The 15,092-nt window shown below is 41.1% G+C and overlaps 1 protein-coding gene across 1 annotated transcript in view; it reads left to right on the top strand.

Annotated features, from left to right (window-relative positions):
* GPR158 (G protein-coupled receptor 158) overlaps positions 1-15,092 on the top strand; it is a 442,546-nt gene that overhangs the window by 380,343 nt on the left and 47,111 nt on the right. The window contains exon 6 of the mRNA XM_080654328.1: positions 9,088-9,197. Coding sequence (XP_080510454.1) covers positions 9,088-9,197 — 110 coding nt within the window. The remainder of the gene's footprint in view (positions 1-9,087; positions 9,198-15,092) is intronic.

Raw genomic sequence — 15,092 nt, 5'->3', positions numbered from 1 at the left:
TGATTGTATTTTGTAGGAAGCTAAAAAAACTTCCAGAGTTGAAGAACCAAATCCTTAAAACATACATAGAGATACATCCACCTTAGACCTTCACACGTAGAGCCTTACTCTCAAGCAGAAAGGGGGAACACGCCTCTAGGCAAATTATAGTGATTTCCCAAAAGGAATGTTAAAGTTAAAGGAAGAGTTATGGTGTTTGGTGCAACACACTTTTGCCTGCTGACCCTGAGTGAGTCTCTTTTCCTCTCACTCCCCTCCTAAACCTACACCTCTGCTAATTCATCTATCGATTATGTGTGCATTAGGTCTGTAGTTACTTAATGACCGAAGTGGTACACTTATATCCTGCTTTTCACACATTAAATAAAATATCTTTGTATCTAACATTAGCCTCTAGTATTGGAAAGAAAATGAGTAAGTTTTCCCTTGAAATATTTACTTTGAAAATATACCTTGGGCAGTTCTTTCAGTAAAGAAAGGTTTTATAGGTTCTGCTCTAAAAACTTATTATTTGATAACCAAGGGAAAATAAATTAACCTCATTAGTCTCTTAATATTTAAAATGAGGGTATTAAAAAGTATTTGTGCCAGGCCAACATGGCTCAGCAGTTGAGCATTGACCTATGAACCAGGAGGTCACAGTTCAATTCCAGGTCAAGGCACATTCCAGGTCAAGGTTGTGGGTTCCATTCCCAGTGTGGAGTGTGCAGGAGGCAGCCAATCAATGATTCTCTCTCATCATTGATGTTTCTATCTCTCTCCCCCTTCCTGTCTCTGAAATCAATTTAAAAAAAGATATTTGGACCCTAAATACAGGGTGGAGCAAAAGTAAGTTTACAGTTGTGAGTATGTGAAATAATGAGTTTATTCTTGTAGTATTATTTATTAATTATTGTATTATTTTCCATACATACAACTGTAAACCAACTTTTGTCCAACCCTGTATATCTAGCATAATGATCAGTGTGGGGTGAGGCATAAGTAACTATTATTACTGGTACATAAAAATGGCAGCTATTAGTATTATTATCATCATTTATAAATTCTTCAGGTCGGTAGATTAGTTTTTCTCTATTTCTTCTCCTACCAAGGTCTTATGATAAAATGTGTTATTAACTTGGGATTTGGGAAGCAATATTTATTTTACAAGAATTTGTTGAACTATACATTTATGTAAATTATCCTATATAATAAAGAGGTGATATGCAAATTGACCATCACTCCAACACACAAATACTTTGACATGTAGTCAAAGGTGACTGGCCCCATGTGGACACAAGATGGCCACCACAAGATGGCCAGCAGAGGAGGGCAGTTGGGGGGGACCAGGCCTGCAAGGAAGTGCCACTGGGGGTGACCAGGCCTGCAGGGGATGACAGTTGGGGGGGGATCCAGGCCTGCAGGGGAGGGCAGTTAGGGGCAACCAGGCCTGCAGGGGAGGGCAGTTAGGGATGACCAGGCTTGCAGGGGAGGGCAGTTAGGGGTGACCGGGCCAGCAGGGGAGGGCAATTGGGGGTGACCAGACTGGCAGGGAAGGGCAGTTAGGGGCAACCAGGCTGCAGAGGAGGGCAGTTAGGGGTGACCATGAGCTGAGACATGAAGGATGAGCTAGGGGTGGGGAGGTTAGGGGCAATCGGGCCAGCAGGGGAGCAGTTAGGTGTCAATCAAGCCAGCCCTGAGCTGAGACATGAAGGATGAGCTAGGGGAGGGCAGTTAGGGGCAATCGGGCCAGCAGGGGAGCAGTTAGGTGTCAATCAAGCTGGCAGGGGAGTGATTAGGGGGTGATCAGGCAGAAGTGGTTAGGGGCAATCAGACAGGTAGGCAAGTGAGCGGTTGGGATCCAGCAGTCCTGGATTGTGAGAGGGGTCCCAGATTGGAGAGGGTGCAGGCTGGGCTGAGGGACCCCCCTTCCCCCCATGCATGAATTTCATGCACCAGGCCTCTAGTATTTAATTTAAAAAATTAGATATTGGGATTTGAAAGACACAAAGCTTCCTAGTCTTTTATTTTTCTCACTACAGAGTGTATTAACTCCTACAATGCTAGATTTGGATTAGATGTTGTACAGACAACTTACAGTCAGTATATCCAAAAATGGACTTACTCTATCCTTTCTCACTTCCTCTCTCCTTCCCATACTCTTTTTTTTTTTTTTCACCTTGTTTCTTCCACATACATTTATTGGTTACCTACTATTGCCAGGAACAATACTAGGGGATGAATATGCAATCATGAATAAGACAGTTATAAATCCTTGTTCTCATACAACTTACAAACTAGTTAGTAAGACACATTCAACAAATGAATTACAGAAGTGATTATTCAAAATAGAGTTGATGAATGTGATGAAGGAAAGCTCAGAATTTCATACAAGTAAATAACATGCAAATAAGATGGAAACCTTTCTTAGTGTGGGGATTGATGGGAAGAGTCATGAATGCCAGCCCTGAGCTGAGACATGAAGGATGAGCTAGGGGTGGGGAGGTTTCTAAGCAGAGATAACAGAATTTCCCCCAGACTTAGCCATCATCTTTCTAAAAACAATCATCTTCCCAGTCACCCAGGCCTAAAATCTTCACATTGTCTTTGACACTTTATTCTTTTTTGCCTCAACAAATAATCAGTTTCACAATTTTCTTGATTCAGCATCTTCTTCCCTCTGTTCCCATTCTCACCACATTAAGTTCTTCTTTCCCTTTTCCCTACAGTTTGATTTTGGGGTGGTTTTATTTTCCCAAACTCATTTTTTCACCTTCAGTATTTTCCCCTTTTGTAGCCAACCATTCCTCCTATATGCTGCTGCCAGATAACAACCTGGAACACACTTCTGATATCAACTCCAAGAAGTTTAATGGCATGTCAGCTTATAAAATAAAATCTGAACTCCTCAGCATGCTATTCAAAGCTTACAATGAACTGATCCCATCTCTGTTTCAAAGCTTAATTTTCAATCCTCCCTTTTATGTCTTCCTGGCTGTAACCATACCCTCCACATTCCAAAACTTTCCCACAAGGAGGCCTTTGTCTTGGCCTTACTTCCCCTTTCCTCTTCTTATCTGCTCAAGCCTGTTTTTTCTCCATGTTCTTGCCCAAATATCCATCCTCCAGAATAATTTTACATCTTTCCACTGAGGGTAATTTTCCTTTTCTCTGAATTCTCAATATGATGAGATTCATAATATGATAGACTTTGTCATCTCCCCCACCTAGAAGAACAATTTAGAGAGGGGCAAAGGTGTAGCCCTTAATGAGCATGAACTCTAGAACCAAAATGCCTGGATTCAAATCCTAGCTCCAACACACCTTTGTGACCCTGAGCACATCATTCAATTCTCTGTGCCTCATTCCTTTTCTGTAAAATAAAACTCCCTAACTTATAAAGTAGTGGGAGGATTAAGTGAATAAATTGTGCCAAAAAATGCAATACTGTATAAATATTGATATGATTATGTCATTATTTTTATCATTTACATGTAATATCTACTCTTCTAAATTATAATGAGGACCAAATCCACATCTGATGTGTTTTTATAATTTCTAAATCCCTTACTGCCTCACACAGGGTAAATTAATAGTGAATGTATGAATCAGAATCACAATGATTAGTAAACCCTAGTTGGGCATTTCAAATAGTTTCTTTTGAAGATATCATTTTCTTTATTAAATTAGCTAAAATAAATCATTGAACAAAATTTAATTACATAAATTTTCTGTGTGTAAAGCACACAGAATATATGAAGAAGTATGCCTTCTCTGATTTTACATTTGATTCAAGGAGACTCATATAGATAACTATAATATAGGGTAATATAGAAAAAGTATATACTCAAAAGTGATTATAGGAATTCAGAAGGATTGGCTAGAATAATCAGATAATAATTTATTGAGATGATATGTAACTATACTCCAAGGAAAATGGAACTTTGAAAACACAGCTTACATAAATCAACTCTCCTGATAATATTAGCCAATACTTATTGAACATTCACTATACCAGCCACAGTGTTTATTGCATTTAAACTTCCAAATAGCCTCATATAGAAGTATTATTGTGTTCATTTTGTAAGTGGGAAAACTGAGGCATAGCAAGACAATGTTAAGTAATTTGTCAAAGTCACGCAGCTAATAAAGAAGAGAGCCAGGATTGGAACCCAGGTAGACTGGATTCAGAACCCATGTTAACCATCACATTGTAAAATTAGAATTTTTACTAGTTGCTGAACTGTTTCTAAAAATATGTTTTATTAAGTTCACTGAATTTTATTTTCCATTAATTTTTAAACTTGCATTTTATCCATGGATGCTAAACATTTTTTATTTCATATCTGACAGACTCAGTCTTTTATTTACAGTAACAATTTCTCAAATTCTTCATCTGTGAAATAAAAGTTTGAAGCTATATCAGTAGTCCCCAAACAATTCAAGAGCAATTCTTTCTTTCAAAATAGAAAGTTATGCCAATTTCTATGTTATAGTTGTTCACCTTCTCTTATTCACTGTTTGGTGTGCAGTAGAAAACTTTACAGTAAGTTACAGGATTTTGCAATCCCCAGAATCCACTGTGCCAGAATAATCTCTAAAGCCATTTCTAGTTCTCAGCACTAGGTCCCCATCTCTCTAATTTCTAATTTGTCATTTCTCTCTGCCATAAGAAGGAATGCATATGCTCCCTCAATCCCTTAAAATTCTTTTATTTTTCTTTAATTTAATAAATCTTTATTGTTCAGATTATTACAATTGTTTCTCCTTTTTTCCCCCATAGCTCCCCTCCACCCGGTTCCCACCCCAACCTTTGCCCTTACCTCCCCCCACACTGTCCTCATCCATAGGTGTACAATTTTTGTCCAGTCTTTTCCTGCACCCCCCCCTACCCCTTTACCCCTGAGAATTATCAGTCCACTCCCTTTCTATGCTCCTGATTCTATTATAGTCACCAGTTTATTCTGTTCCTCAGATTTTTAATTCACTTGATTTTTAGGTTCACTTGTTGATAGATATATATTTGCTGTTCATAATTTTTTTTCTCTTTACTTTTTTCTTCTTCCTCTTCTTAAAGAATACCTTTCAGCATTTCATATAATACTGGTTTGGTGGTGATGAACTCCTTTAGCTTTTTCTTATCTGTGAAGCTCTTTATCTGACCTTCCATTCTGAATGATAGCTTTGCTGGGTAGAGTAGTCTTGGTTGTAGGTTCTTGCTATTCATCACTTTGAATATTTCTTGCCACTCCCATCTGGCCTGCATAGTTTCTGTTGAGAAATCAGCGGACAATCGTATGGGTGCTCCCTTGTAGGTAATTAACTGTTTTTCTCTTGCTGCTTTTAATATTCTCTCTTTGTCTTTTGCTCTTGGCATTTTAATTATGATGTGTCTTGGTGTGGTCCTCTTTGGATCCCTTTTGTTTGGGGTTCTCTGTGCTTCCTGGACTTGTAAGTCTATTTCTTTCACCAGGTGGGGGAAGTTTTCAGTCATTATTTCTTCCAATAGGTTTTCAGTATCTTGCTCTCTCTCTTCTTCTGGCACCCCCATAATTCTGATGTTGGTACACTTGAAGTTGTCCCAGAGGCTTCTTACACTATCTTCAACTTTTTGGATTCTTTTTTCTTTTTTTTGCTTTTTGCTTTTTCGGTTGAGTGTTTTTTGCTTCTTTGTATTTCAAATCTTTGACTTGATTCTTGCGTTCCTCTAGTCTGCTGTTGGGTCTCTGTATAATATTTTTTATTTCAGTCAGTGTATGTTTAATTTCTAGTTGGTCCTTTTCATATCTTCGAGGGTCTCGTTATATTTATCGGCCTTTTCTAGGATATTCTTGAAGAGCCTTATAACTGTGGTTTAGAATTCTATATCCAGTCATTTGTTTTCCTCCATTTCTTTGTTTGTGATCTGTTTCTTTGTCTCCCCATTTTTCACTGCTTCCCTGAGTTGGTAGAGTAGCTTTGTGTGCTAGGTTTCCTATATGGCCCAGTGGGTCGGCCTCCCCAGTTAACCTGAGGTGGACACTCTTGGTGCACTCCTTTGTAAACTGTGTGTACAGCCTTGTTGTAGTTAAGTCTTGATTGTTGTTGGTATCACTGGGAGGAATTGACCTGCAGGACAGTTGGCTGTGAGGATCAGCTTTGTCTACGCTGGGAGATTTTCAGTGCTGGAGACAGCCTTATAGGATTAACCTTGCCAGATTGCAAAAGCCTCTGTGCTCAGCTTAGAAGGGGTGGAGTCTCAGGGCGGGGCAGACAGTCTTGGCTTCCCGTCGTGCCCTTGCGTGCAAGTCTCCAGACCTCTGCCTTCTGCGGTTCCCGAGTTTCTGCCTTATGGTACAGACCTCCCCCGTAAGAGCGTGGGTCCCCAGGGGCTCACCCGGAACTGCAGTTCAGTGCAGTCGGAATTGGGGTTCAGTGCAGTCAGGAGTCTCTGACTTCCTTCCGCTAGGGATAGCCTGTGGTAACCTCCGCAGTCAGTCCCTGTGCACACTCGCACCTCCAGACCCCTGCCGCCGTGGCTCCCCTGAGTCTCCGAGTCTCCGTGTGCCTTTCTCTCCACCTTACAGTCCAAACTCCCCCTGTATGAGCCTGAGTCCACAGGGTTTCGCCCAGAACTGAGGTTCAGCGCAGTCGGAACTGGGGTTCAGTGCAGTCGGGGGCTTCTTTCCCCCTCCTGCCAGAAAAAGCCAGCCAGGCACTCCGCCGCCCTTCCTCTCTGCGCGCCGTGTCTCCGCACCTCAGCTCTTTGCCGTTCCTTCTCCGTGAGCTTTCCTCTTTCCTTCTAGTTGTAGAATTTCCACTCAGCCAGCTTTCCTGTGGTTCTGGATGGTGTCCGTTCTGTCTTTTAGTTGTAGTTTTGAAATTGTTGTGCAGGGCAGCAGTTTAGGTGCTTACCTATGCCACCATCTTGGCTTCTCCCAAAATTCTTTTAAGTTTTCTCTATTTGTTCCTCCCCCAAGCTTTCTCTTCTTTCTTCAGCTCAAATTCCTTAGTAAACAATACAACTTACTTTGCAGAACTCAAAATTAATGTTCATCTATTGTGAAAAGGAACTCTGTAAAAAATACATGAGCTAAAGCAACACAAATTTACAGAACTTAAACTTGTCTTGTGAAAATAGTTAATAAAAGAAAGGTTTTTATATCAATTTTCTGGTAGATTAAATTCTAAAATTATATCTTTATCTGTGTGTTCAGCAGAGAACTAGTGGATACCATATATACACAAATCAACATTATCTCCTGATCACACTTATTTTTACCCTTCTTTCATTTCTTTTTGACACTTTTGCTCAGTATTTTTCTACTCCTTTAGAATTTAACCCTAATGATATTGACAATACTTAATTTCATATCTTCATATAGTAGAAACACTTAAGAAATACCGGCATAGAATTTTAGGGAATATTATTCTTGGTACTGCTGGAGACTGGACTTCATTTGCAAGACATCAGCAAGAAATTGTCAGCACAAGATATGCTTTATGTTTCCCAATATTCAAATCTTTGGGATGCAAAACCAAAATAACACTCTGGGTTTTAGGAATTGGTATATTTTTCTGTTATGATGCCCTTGCTTTCAACAGAATTTGTTTAAGCCAGCTGCATCAAGCAGAAAAGTATAAACCTACATTTTCAACAGCATTAATCCTTTGGCACTGTATAAAACTCCTTCCACAGGCCAAACCAATTCCTATGCAATGGGGGCTGGCTCAAAACCAGGGGGCAGCATCTGAAAGGTAAACCGTATAGTGCCTTACTTATACAGGGTGGGGCAAAAGTAGGTTTACAGTTGTGAGTACATGAAACGGAGTTAATTCTATCTAATAAAGAGATGATATGCAAATTTACCATCACTCCAACACACAAGATGGCTGCCCCCGTGTGGTCAAAGATAGCTGCCCCATGTGGACACAAGATGGCCGCCACAAGATGGCTGGCAGAGGAGGGCAGTTGGGGTGATCAGGCCTGCAGGGGAGGGCAGTTGGGGGGGGGGAACCAGGCCTTCAGGGGAGGGCAGTTGTGGGGGGGGAACCAGGCCTGCAGGGGAGGGCAGTTGGGGGGAACCAGGCCTGCAGGGGAGCAGTTAGGCGTCGATCAGGCTGGCAGGGGAGTGGTTAGGGGGTGATCAGGCTGGCAGGCAGAGTGGTTAGGGGCAATTAGGCAGGCAGGCAGGCGAGCGGTTAGGAGCCAGCAGTCCTGGAATGTGAGAGGGATGTCCCAGATTGGAGAGGGTGCAGGCTGGGCTGAGGGACACACACCCTCCCCCATACACAAATGTCGTGCACTGGGCCTCTATTTCTTATGTATCATTCGTTAGTGATTGAATAATTTATTAATTATTGTATTATTTTCCATACAAACAACTATAAGCTTCCTTTTGCCCCACCTTGTATATGCCTTTTGACCATCCCCCAGAATTGGCAACTTGTTCCTTTGTGTCCCACTGAACTTGCAGAGGTGTTTATCACAGCACCTAGGCTACTTTAATGCCGTTTCTTGTTTATATGTCTCTCTTCCCTTTCCCATTGCCTTTGTATCCACAGCATCTAGTATAGTTCCTGGCTCATAGTAAATGCTTCATTAATGTTTGTTGAATGAAAACTCTGGAGTAAGAAGCAAGAAGTTAGCAAAGTAGTTGAACCAAGTACCAAGTGAAGTAATAACTGTGGAGAGGTGGACTGATTGGGGGTGTGTCCTACAGGCTAATCCTCTCAGGGCTATTTCACACAGGGGATAGGTGTTGCTAGAAGTGGGGAGGCAGGAATACCAAAGGGTTCAGGTGGAAGACAATGGAAACTAGCCTGGTTGTCCCATCTTGGAGAGTAAAAAGAATTAAGTTACGGCATACCAAAGACTTAGAAACAATTAATAGAAACTCCTAAAAGTTAGAATTTCATAATTTAGAATTGATTTGAAAGCAATAGGGAGATTCTATAGCTCTTTAATTTGGCCAATGAATGATGAAAATAATATTTTAAAGTTCTAATTAAATGGATATGTACTTATGTTACCATTTATGTATATTAAACATCAGATTATGAAATATTGATTTTAGTCTGTGGGTCATTGATCCTGAAGGTTTTTTTCTTTCTCTTCTCATCCCGCAGGTTGTCATTTTATACTTTGAGCCCAGCATATTTCGCTGCATTCTCCTAAGATGGGTCCGTCTTCTCGGTTTTGCTACTGTTTATGGAACTGTCACTCTCAAGCTTCACAGGTTAGTATGTTTTTTAGTTTTCATCATCATGGGAGGATCAGAGTGTCTGGCTTAGCATGTAATTATAAACTGTGTCAGCCAATTAAATGGTTTAATTTCAAGGACTTAATAATAAGATGATCTATTATTTTTTTATTTTTGATGCAATACTTTTAGGATTCCCTAGGAAAATATTTAATACTAGAGGCCTAGTGCACAAATTTTGTGCATGGGGGGGTATCCCTCAGCCCAGCCTGCACCCTCTCTAATCTGGGACCCCTTGAGGGATGTCCCAGTGGGATCGGTCCTAAATGGGCAGTCGGACATCCCTCTGACAATCCAGGACTGCTGGCTCCCAACTGCTCGCCTGCCTGCCTTCCTGATTGCCCCTAACTGCTTCTTCCTGACAGCCTGATCACCCCCTAACCACTCCCCTGCCAGTCTGATTGATGCCTAAGTGCTCCCCTGCCAGCCTGTTTTCCCCTAACTGCCCTCCCCTGCAGGCCTGGTCACCCCTAACTGCCCTCTCCTGCAGGCCTGGTCCCCCCCAACTGCTCTCCCCTGCAGGCCTGGGTCCCTCCCAACTGCCTTTCTGTGCAGGCCTGGTCACCCCCAACTTCCCTCCTCTGCCGGCTTGATCACCCACAACTTCCATCCTTTGCAGGCCTGGTCCCTCCCAACTGTCCTCCCCTGCTGGCCTTATCACCCACAACTGCCCTCCCTTGCAGGCCTGGTCCCTCCCAACTGCCTTTCCCTGCAGGCCTGGTCGCCCCCAACTTCCCTCCTCTGCCAGCTTGGTCACCCCTAACTGCCCTCCCCTGCATGCTTGATCGCCCCCAACTGCCCTCTCTTGCAGGCCTGGTCCCTCCCAACTGCCCTCCCTTGCTGGCCATCTTGTGGTGGCCATCTTGTGTCCACATGGTGGCAAGATCTTTGACCACATGGGGGCAGCCATCTTGTGTGTTGGAGTGATGGTCAATCTGCATATTACTCTTTTATTAGATAGGATAGAGGCCTGGTGCATGGGTGGGGACCACCTGGTTTGCCCTGAAGGGTGTCCCGGATCAGGGTGTGGGTTCCCTTGGGGCGTGGGGTGGCCTGGGCAAGGGACCTGTGGTGGTTTGCAGGCCGGCCACACCCCCCAGCGACCCAAGCGGAGGCCCTGGTATCTGGGATTTATTTATCTTCTACAATTGAAACTTTGTAGCCTGGAGCAAAGCCAAGCCTTCTGCTCGCTCTGTGGCTGCCGCCATTTCTGTTTGGATTTATGTATCTTCTATCATTGATACTTTGTAGCCTTGAGTGGAGGCCTAGGCCAGCAAGGGCAGGCGGAAAGCTTGGCTTCCTCCATTGCCGGGGAAACCCAAGCCTCCCTCCTGCTCTCTGTGGCTGTAGCCATCTTGGTTGGGTTTATTTGCATATTAGCTCCTGATTGGCTGGTGGGCGTGGCTTGTGGGTGTAGCAGCGTGGTGGTTAATTTGCATATTACTCTTTTATTAGATAGGATAGCTGAATTTGAATAAGATGTTTCAATCAAATGTGCCATTGGTATTGGAAAGGTTAATTCTGAATAAAAATAAGTTTAGAATGAATGCAAAATAGTATGGACTAGCTAGCAACAGGAATAAATGCAGTTGGAATAATAATGCAGGTGCAGAGCCACCAAAGAACCTTACGTAGTACAATTCAGTCATATGCTTATTTGACTAAAATTACTGTCCTCCACTCTCAAGTGCCCTGTCCCGTGGTAAGTCTGCTGATATTCTGTGGGTCAAATTGAAGAAAAAAATAGTGTTTCTGGATTTCCTCCTTGACCAATGTGTTCTAGTAATTATTAATCTTGCAAATTGGAGAATACAGTACTGTAACTGCTTCAGGAAGAAGCAGTTATACTTCATTTCAAAGCCACCTATGTTTTAAAGTGTATATGATAAATATTAGGAATGAAGAAGCAATAAAATAAATTACTACCCACAAACACTAGGGATGGCTGGAAATGATTCCAGGGCCTCCACTTGCCTCCTCTTTCCACGTTTTCTCAACGTTGTGGTGTCAAAAATCTTAGGACAGAAAATGTAAGTTTCTCCTGCTGGATAAAATTGTAGTTCTATAGAGGAAACCCTTTATGCTGATCGCTGTAAAGCTGATTTGACTACCACAATAAGCCATTCATATTTTCATGCTAATATGACCATAAGTTTTTCTCCATAAAAGTATTTTAATGTGGCTCATCCAACAATTTATCTTAGTTGCCATAATATGTGTTATATTTGTCTTTAAATATAACACATATATAACTTTCTTTAAATGTGATTGTGTACTATCTACTACATACTCTCCATTTTATTTCCTTTTGGGGAAGGCTGTACTTATTTACTGGGAATGCTTCAGATTATCTTTTTGGAAAAACTGTAAATATCCCTAACTCTCAATATATCAAATAGTACAAAGAATGTGGGATTGAATTTAAGAAATCATACCCCTGAAATCTATATAATTTTATTGACCAATGTCACCCCAATAAATTCAATAAAAATTTCAAAGAAATCATAGGCCTCTATTTTCTAGAAAAGGAAAAGATTAGAGCAATCTCTAATGTTCTCTCTGATGCCCACTTTATTCTTTCCACTTCACAGCACACTTTACTCTTTTGTCCTTCTATCCTTCAAGTGCCTACCAATTTCCATTCCTCATATGAAAGCTATTTTTCAACTGGTGCTCATTCACAAAAGGAAGAGAGAAATTGATCGCTTAAAATAGTAAGAATTCTAGAAATTCTGAATAAATGGATGGCCTGTTGATACATGAAAATGACCTCTGTCCCTATGAGTCTATCACTTAGCATTTATTGGGTTTGCTTATTTAATTATGTTCTTCATGTTTACCTAATTTATTTTCTTTTTGAAGTGAGGGTCTTACCATTGGATCCCCAGATTCACTTGATGAGTGAATGAATAAAATGTCAGCTGCAGACTTAGAAGGTGCTTCCATCACTTTCCTACACATGTAATACATCCATATTACCTTACCTCACTGCATGTCCTCAAGTATCTGGAACACTATGGTTTGCAAGACGCTGTTTGGTGGGATGTAAACACAGTATTAAATAGCAGTGAATCCTGTAATGAGAAAACTACTTCTGTTCAGATTCTCTTTCCATCCTTCTGATTATTTCCAGCAGAAAAATTAGTGTGGAGCTAGTATGTCTTTAACACCTGCCAAGCAGTTGCTAATCTTCCTTTGCAACCAGGAGCAGATCAAGTCAGACTCAGAGCTTTCCAATGCAATGCTATCTAGATGAAATTTATTAATTTTGTTTCACTGTATTTATTTTCATAGTTGCTTTCTATTTATAGGCTTTCAGTTTTACATTGAAAGTAGCAATATAGATTTTTCTTTAAAATATTTTAAAGCAATAAATAAAAGTTGATTTAAAGTATATATTAGCTGGTGTGCAGATATAGAGAGAAATCTTGAGGGAGGTAAGCTGAGGATTATAATTTAGGAAACTAAATTATTTCATCATTCCTTTGTTTATTTTAAAGACAGTAAATAATCTATTTCCTCTCTGTGTGTTTCTAGAAGTCATTGCAGTTAAGAATTACCTTATTTTCTGGCTTAAATCAAGTAGAAACTCTAATTTAATGAGCTGAGTTATTCTTATCCTGTCAGAATCATATGGCTGTATATTATACTCTATTCTTTTCTACATTGCTTAAATTTATATGATTCTTATATTAAGTCTATTAACTGAACAGTCAGCTTTTCAGAGGAATGTGAACAACCTGATGGAAGTGACTGGCTGAGCCAGCGTTGTATCCCCTGTTATTAATGATGCACCTTGTGTCTCTTATATATATGTACAGTTGACCTCTTGAACATTGCTAGGGTTGGGCACTTGACCCTATGAAGTCGAAAATTCAAGTATAACTCTTGACTCCACAAAAACTTAACTACTGATAGCCTACTATTGACTGGAAGCCTTACCAATAACATAAAATCAATCAATACATATTTTGTATGTTATATGCATTATGTACTGTATCCTTACAGTAAAACAAGCTAGAGAAAGGAATATGTTATTAAGAAAACTAGAGGCCCAGTGCATGAAATTCATGCACAGGGGGTGGGGAGGGGGGAGTCCCTCAGCCCAGCCTGCACCCTCTCCAATCCAGGACCCCTCGGGTGATGTCCAACTGCCAGTTTAGGCCCAATCCCACAGGGCCTTAACTGGTGGTCGGACATCCCTCTCACAATCCAGGACCACTGGCTCCTAACTGCTCGCCTGCCTACCTGATCATCCCTGACCACCTATGCCTGCCAGCCTGATGCCCCTAACTGTTCCCCTGCTGGCCTGATCGCCCCTAACCACCTTTGCCTGCTGACCTGATCACCCCTAACCACCCCTGCCTGCCAGCCTGATCACCCCCTAACTGCTCCCCTGCTGGCCTGGTCACCCCTAACTGTCCTCCCCTGATGGCCTGATTGCCCTTAACTTCCCTCTCCTGTAGGCCTAATCAACCCTAACCACCTCTGCCTACCGGCCTGATCACCCCCTAACTGCTTCCCTGCCAGCCTGATCACCCCATAACTGCTCTCCCCTGCTGGCCTGATGGCCCCCTAACTGCCCTCCACTGCTGGCCTGATCACCCCCTAACCACCTCTGCCTCAGCCCCTGCCACTGTGGCTTTGTCCAGAAGATGTCTGGTCTAATTAGCATATTACCCTTTTATTAGTATAGATAATAAGGAAGAGAAAATAGATTTACAGTATTTGATGAAAAAAATCCAGCTATAAGTGGAAATCCACCCATGCTCTATAAACCCTTGTTGTTTAAGGGTCCATTGTGTTCAGGGACTTGTTAATTGAATGAATGGGTGGATGGTCTAATGAATGGGACTACAAGTAATGTTCCTGGCTGGGGTTTCTCTTAGCGTCAAACAACCTGTATCCCTGAAGAATGAACTTCTAAGGTTTTGTAGTAATATGATAGGAAGACACAATTCCTAACAAGTCTGAATTTGTATTCTAATTCTGCCATTAACTATCTGTACAACCAAAAATAAATAACTTGAACATCTAAGAATCATTTTTTTTCACCTCACCTCTAAGGTTATTGTAAAGATTAAGCATGATTGGGACATATGTAAATAAATAAAATTGGGGGTTTTATTGCAAACCACAGGTAGTGACTATGTCTAAATTAAGCCAAAAGCAAATTCATTGGAAAGACATGAGAAAGTCACAGAATTAAAGGGGAAGCTAAAGAACTAGGCTTTAGAGGACTTGACCCAAGGTAGATTGGGGGATTGGTAGCCTGAACTAAGATAATGTGACATGAATTCCATAGACTAATTTTCACAGGAACTTCATTTCTTATTTCAAATTTTTAAAAAAGTAAATCCTACCTCTCTAGGCAGAGAAGTCTAAGGGAATTATCAGTAATGATATATAAAATGACAGTTAAAGTCCCTTGAGAAAAGGATAGATAAGAAAGACTTGGGTTTTATTTTTATTTCACTGAAGGCTTAGTAAAATTATTGATCATTTCTTTCTTCATCTCCTGGTCTCTCACTGACTTATTGTAGTGTTTACAGAATCCCAGTAGCTCTGAAAACTTGAAGCAAATATGGAAAAAGTACAGGCCCTTACTCTGTCACACAAATAATACTATTAGACATGGGAACTTTAAAGTTTCATTTACTTTTACCAAATCTCCCACTTTTGAGAGTCATACAGCCAAAAATTATCATGTTAATCCAAGGGAAAATTGCAAAAGAGCCCTTTGTTAATTAACAGTGCAATATGGGAGGTGAAAAGTTGGGAGAGGAGTGAGAGTGGCACTCCCCTTCAGGGAGGAATATTTTATCACTGACATTTAGAATCACCATCCCATGGTGGTAATACAAAGTAAAC

The sequence above is a fragment of the Plecotus auritus genome (genome assembly GCF_963455305.1).
Source record: "Plecotus auritus genome assembly, chromosome: 1".
Classification (NCBI taxonomy): Eukaryota; Metazoa; Chordata; class Mammalia; order Chiroptera; family Vespertilionidae; genus Plecotus; species Plecotus auritus.
This window is presented reverse-complemented; position numbering and strand designations above follow the sequence as displayed.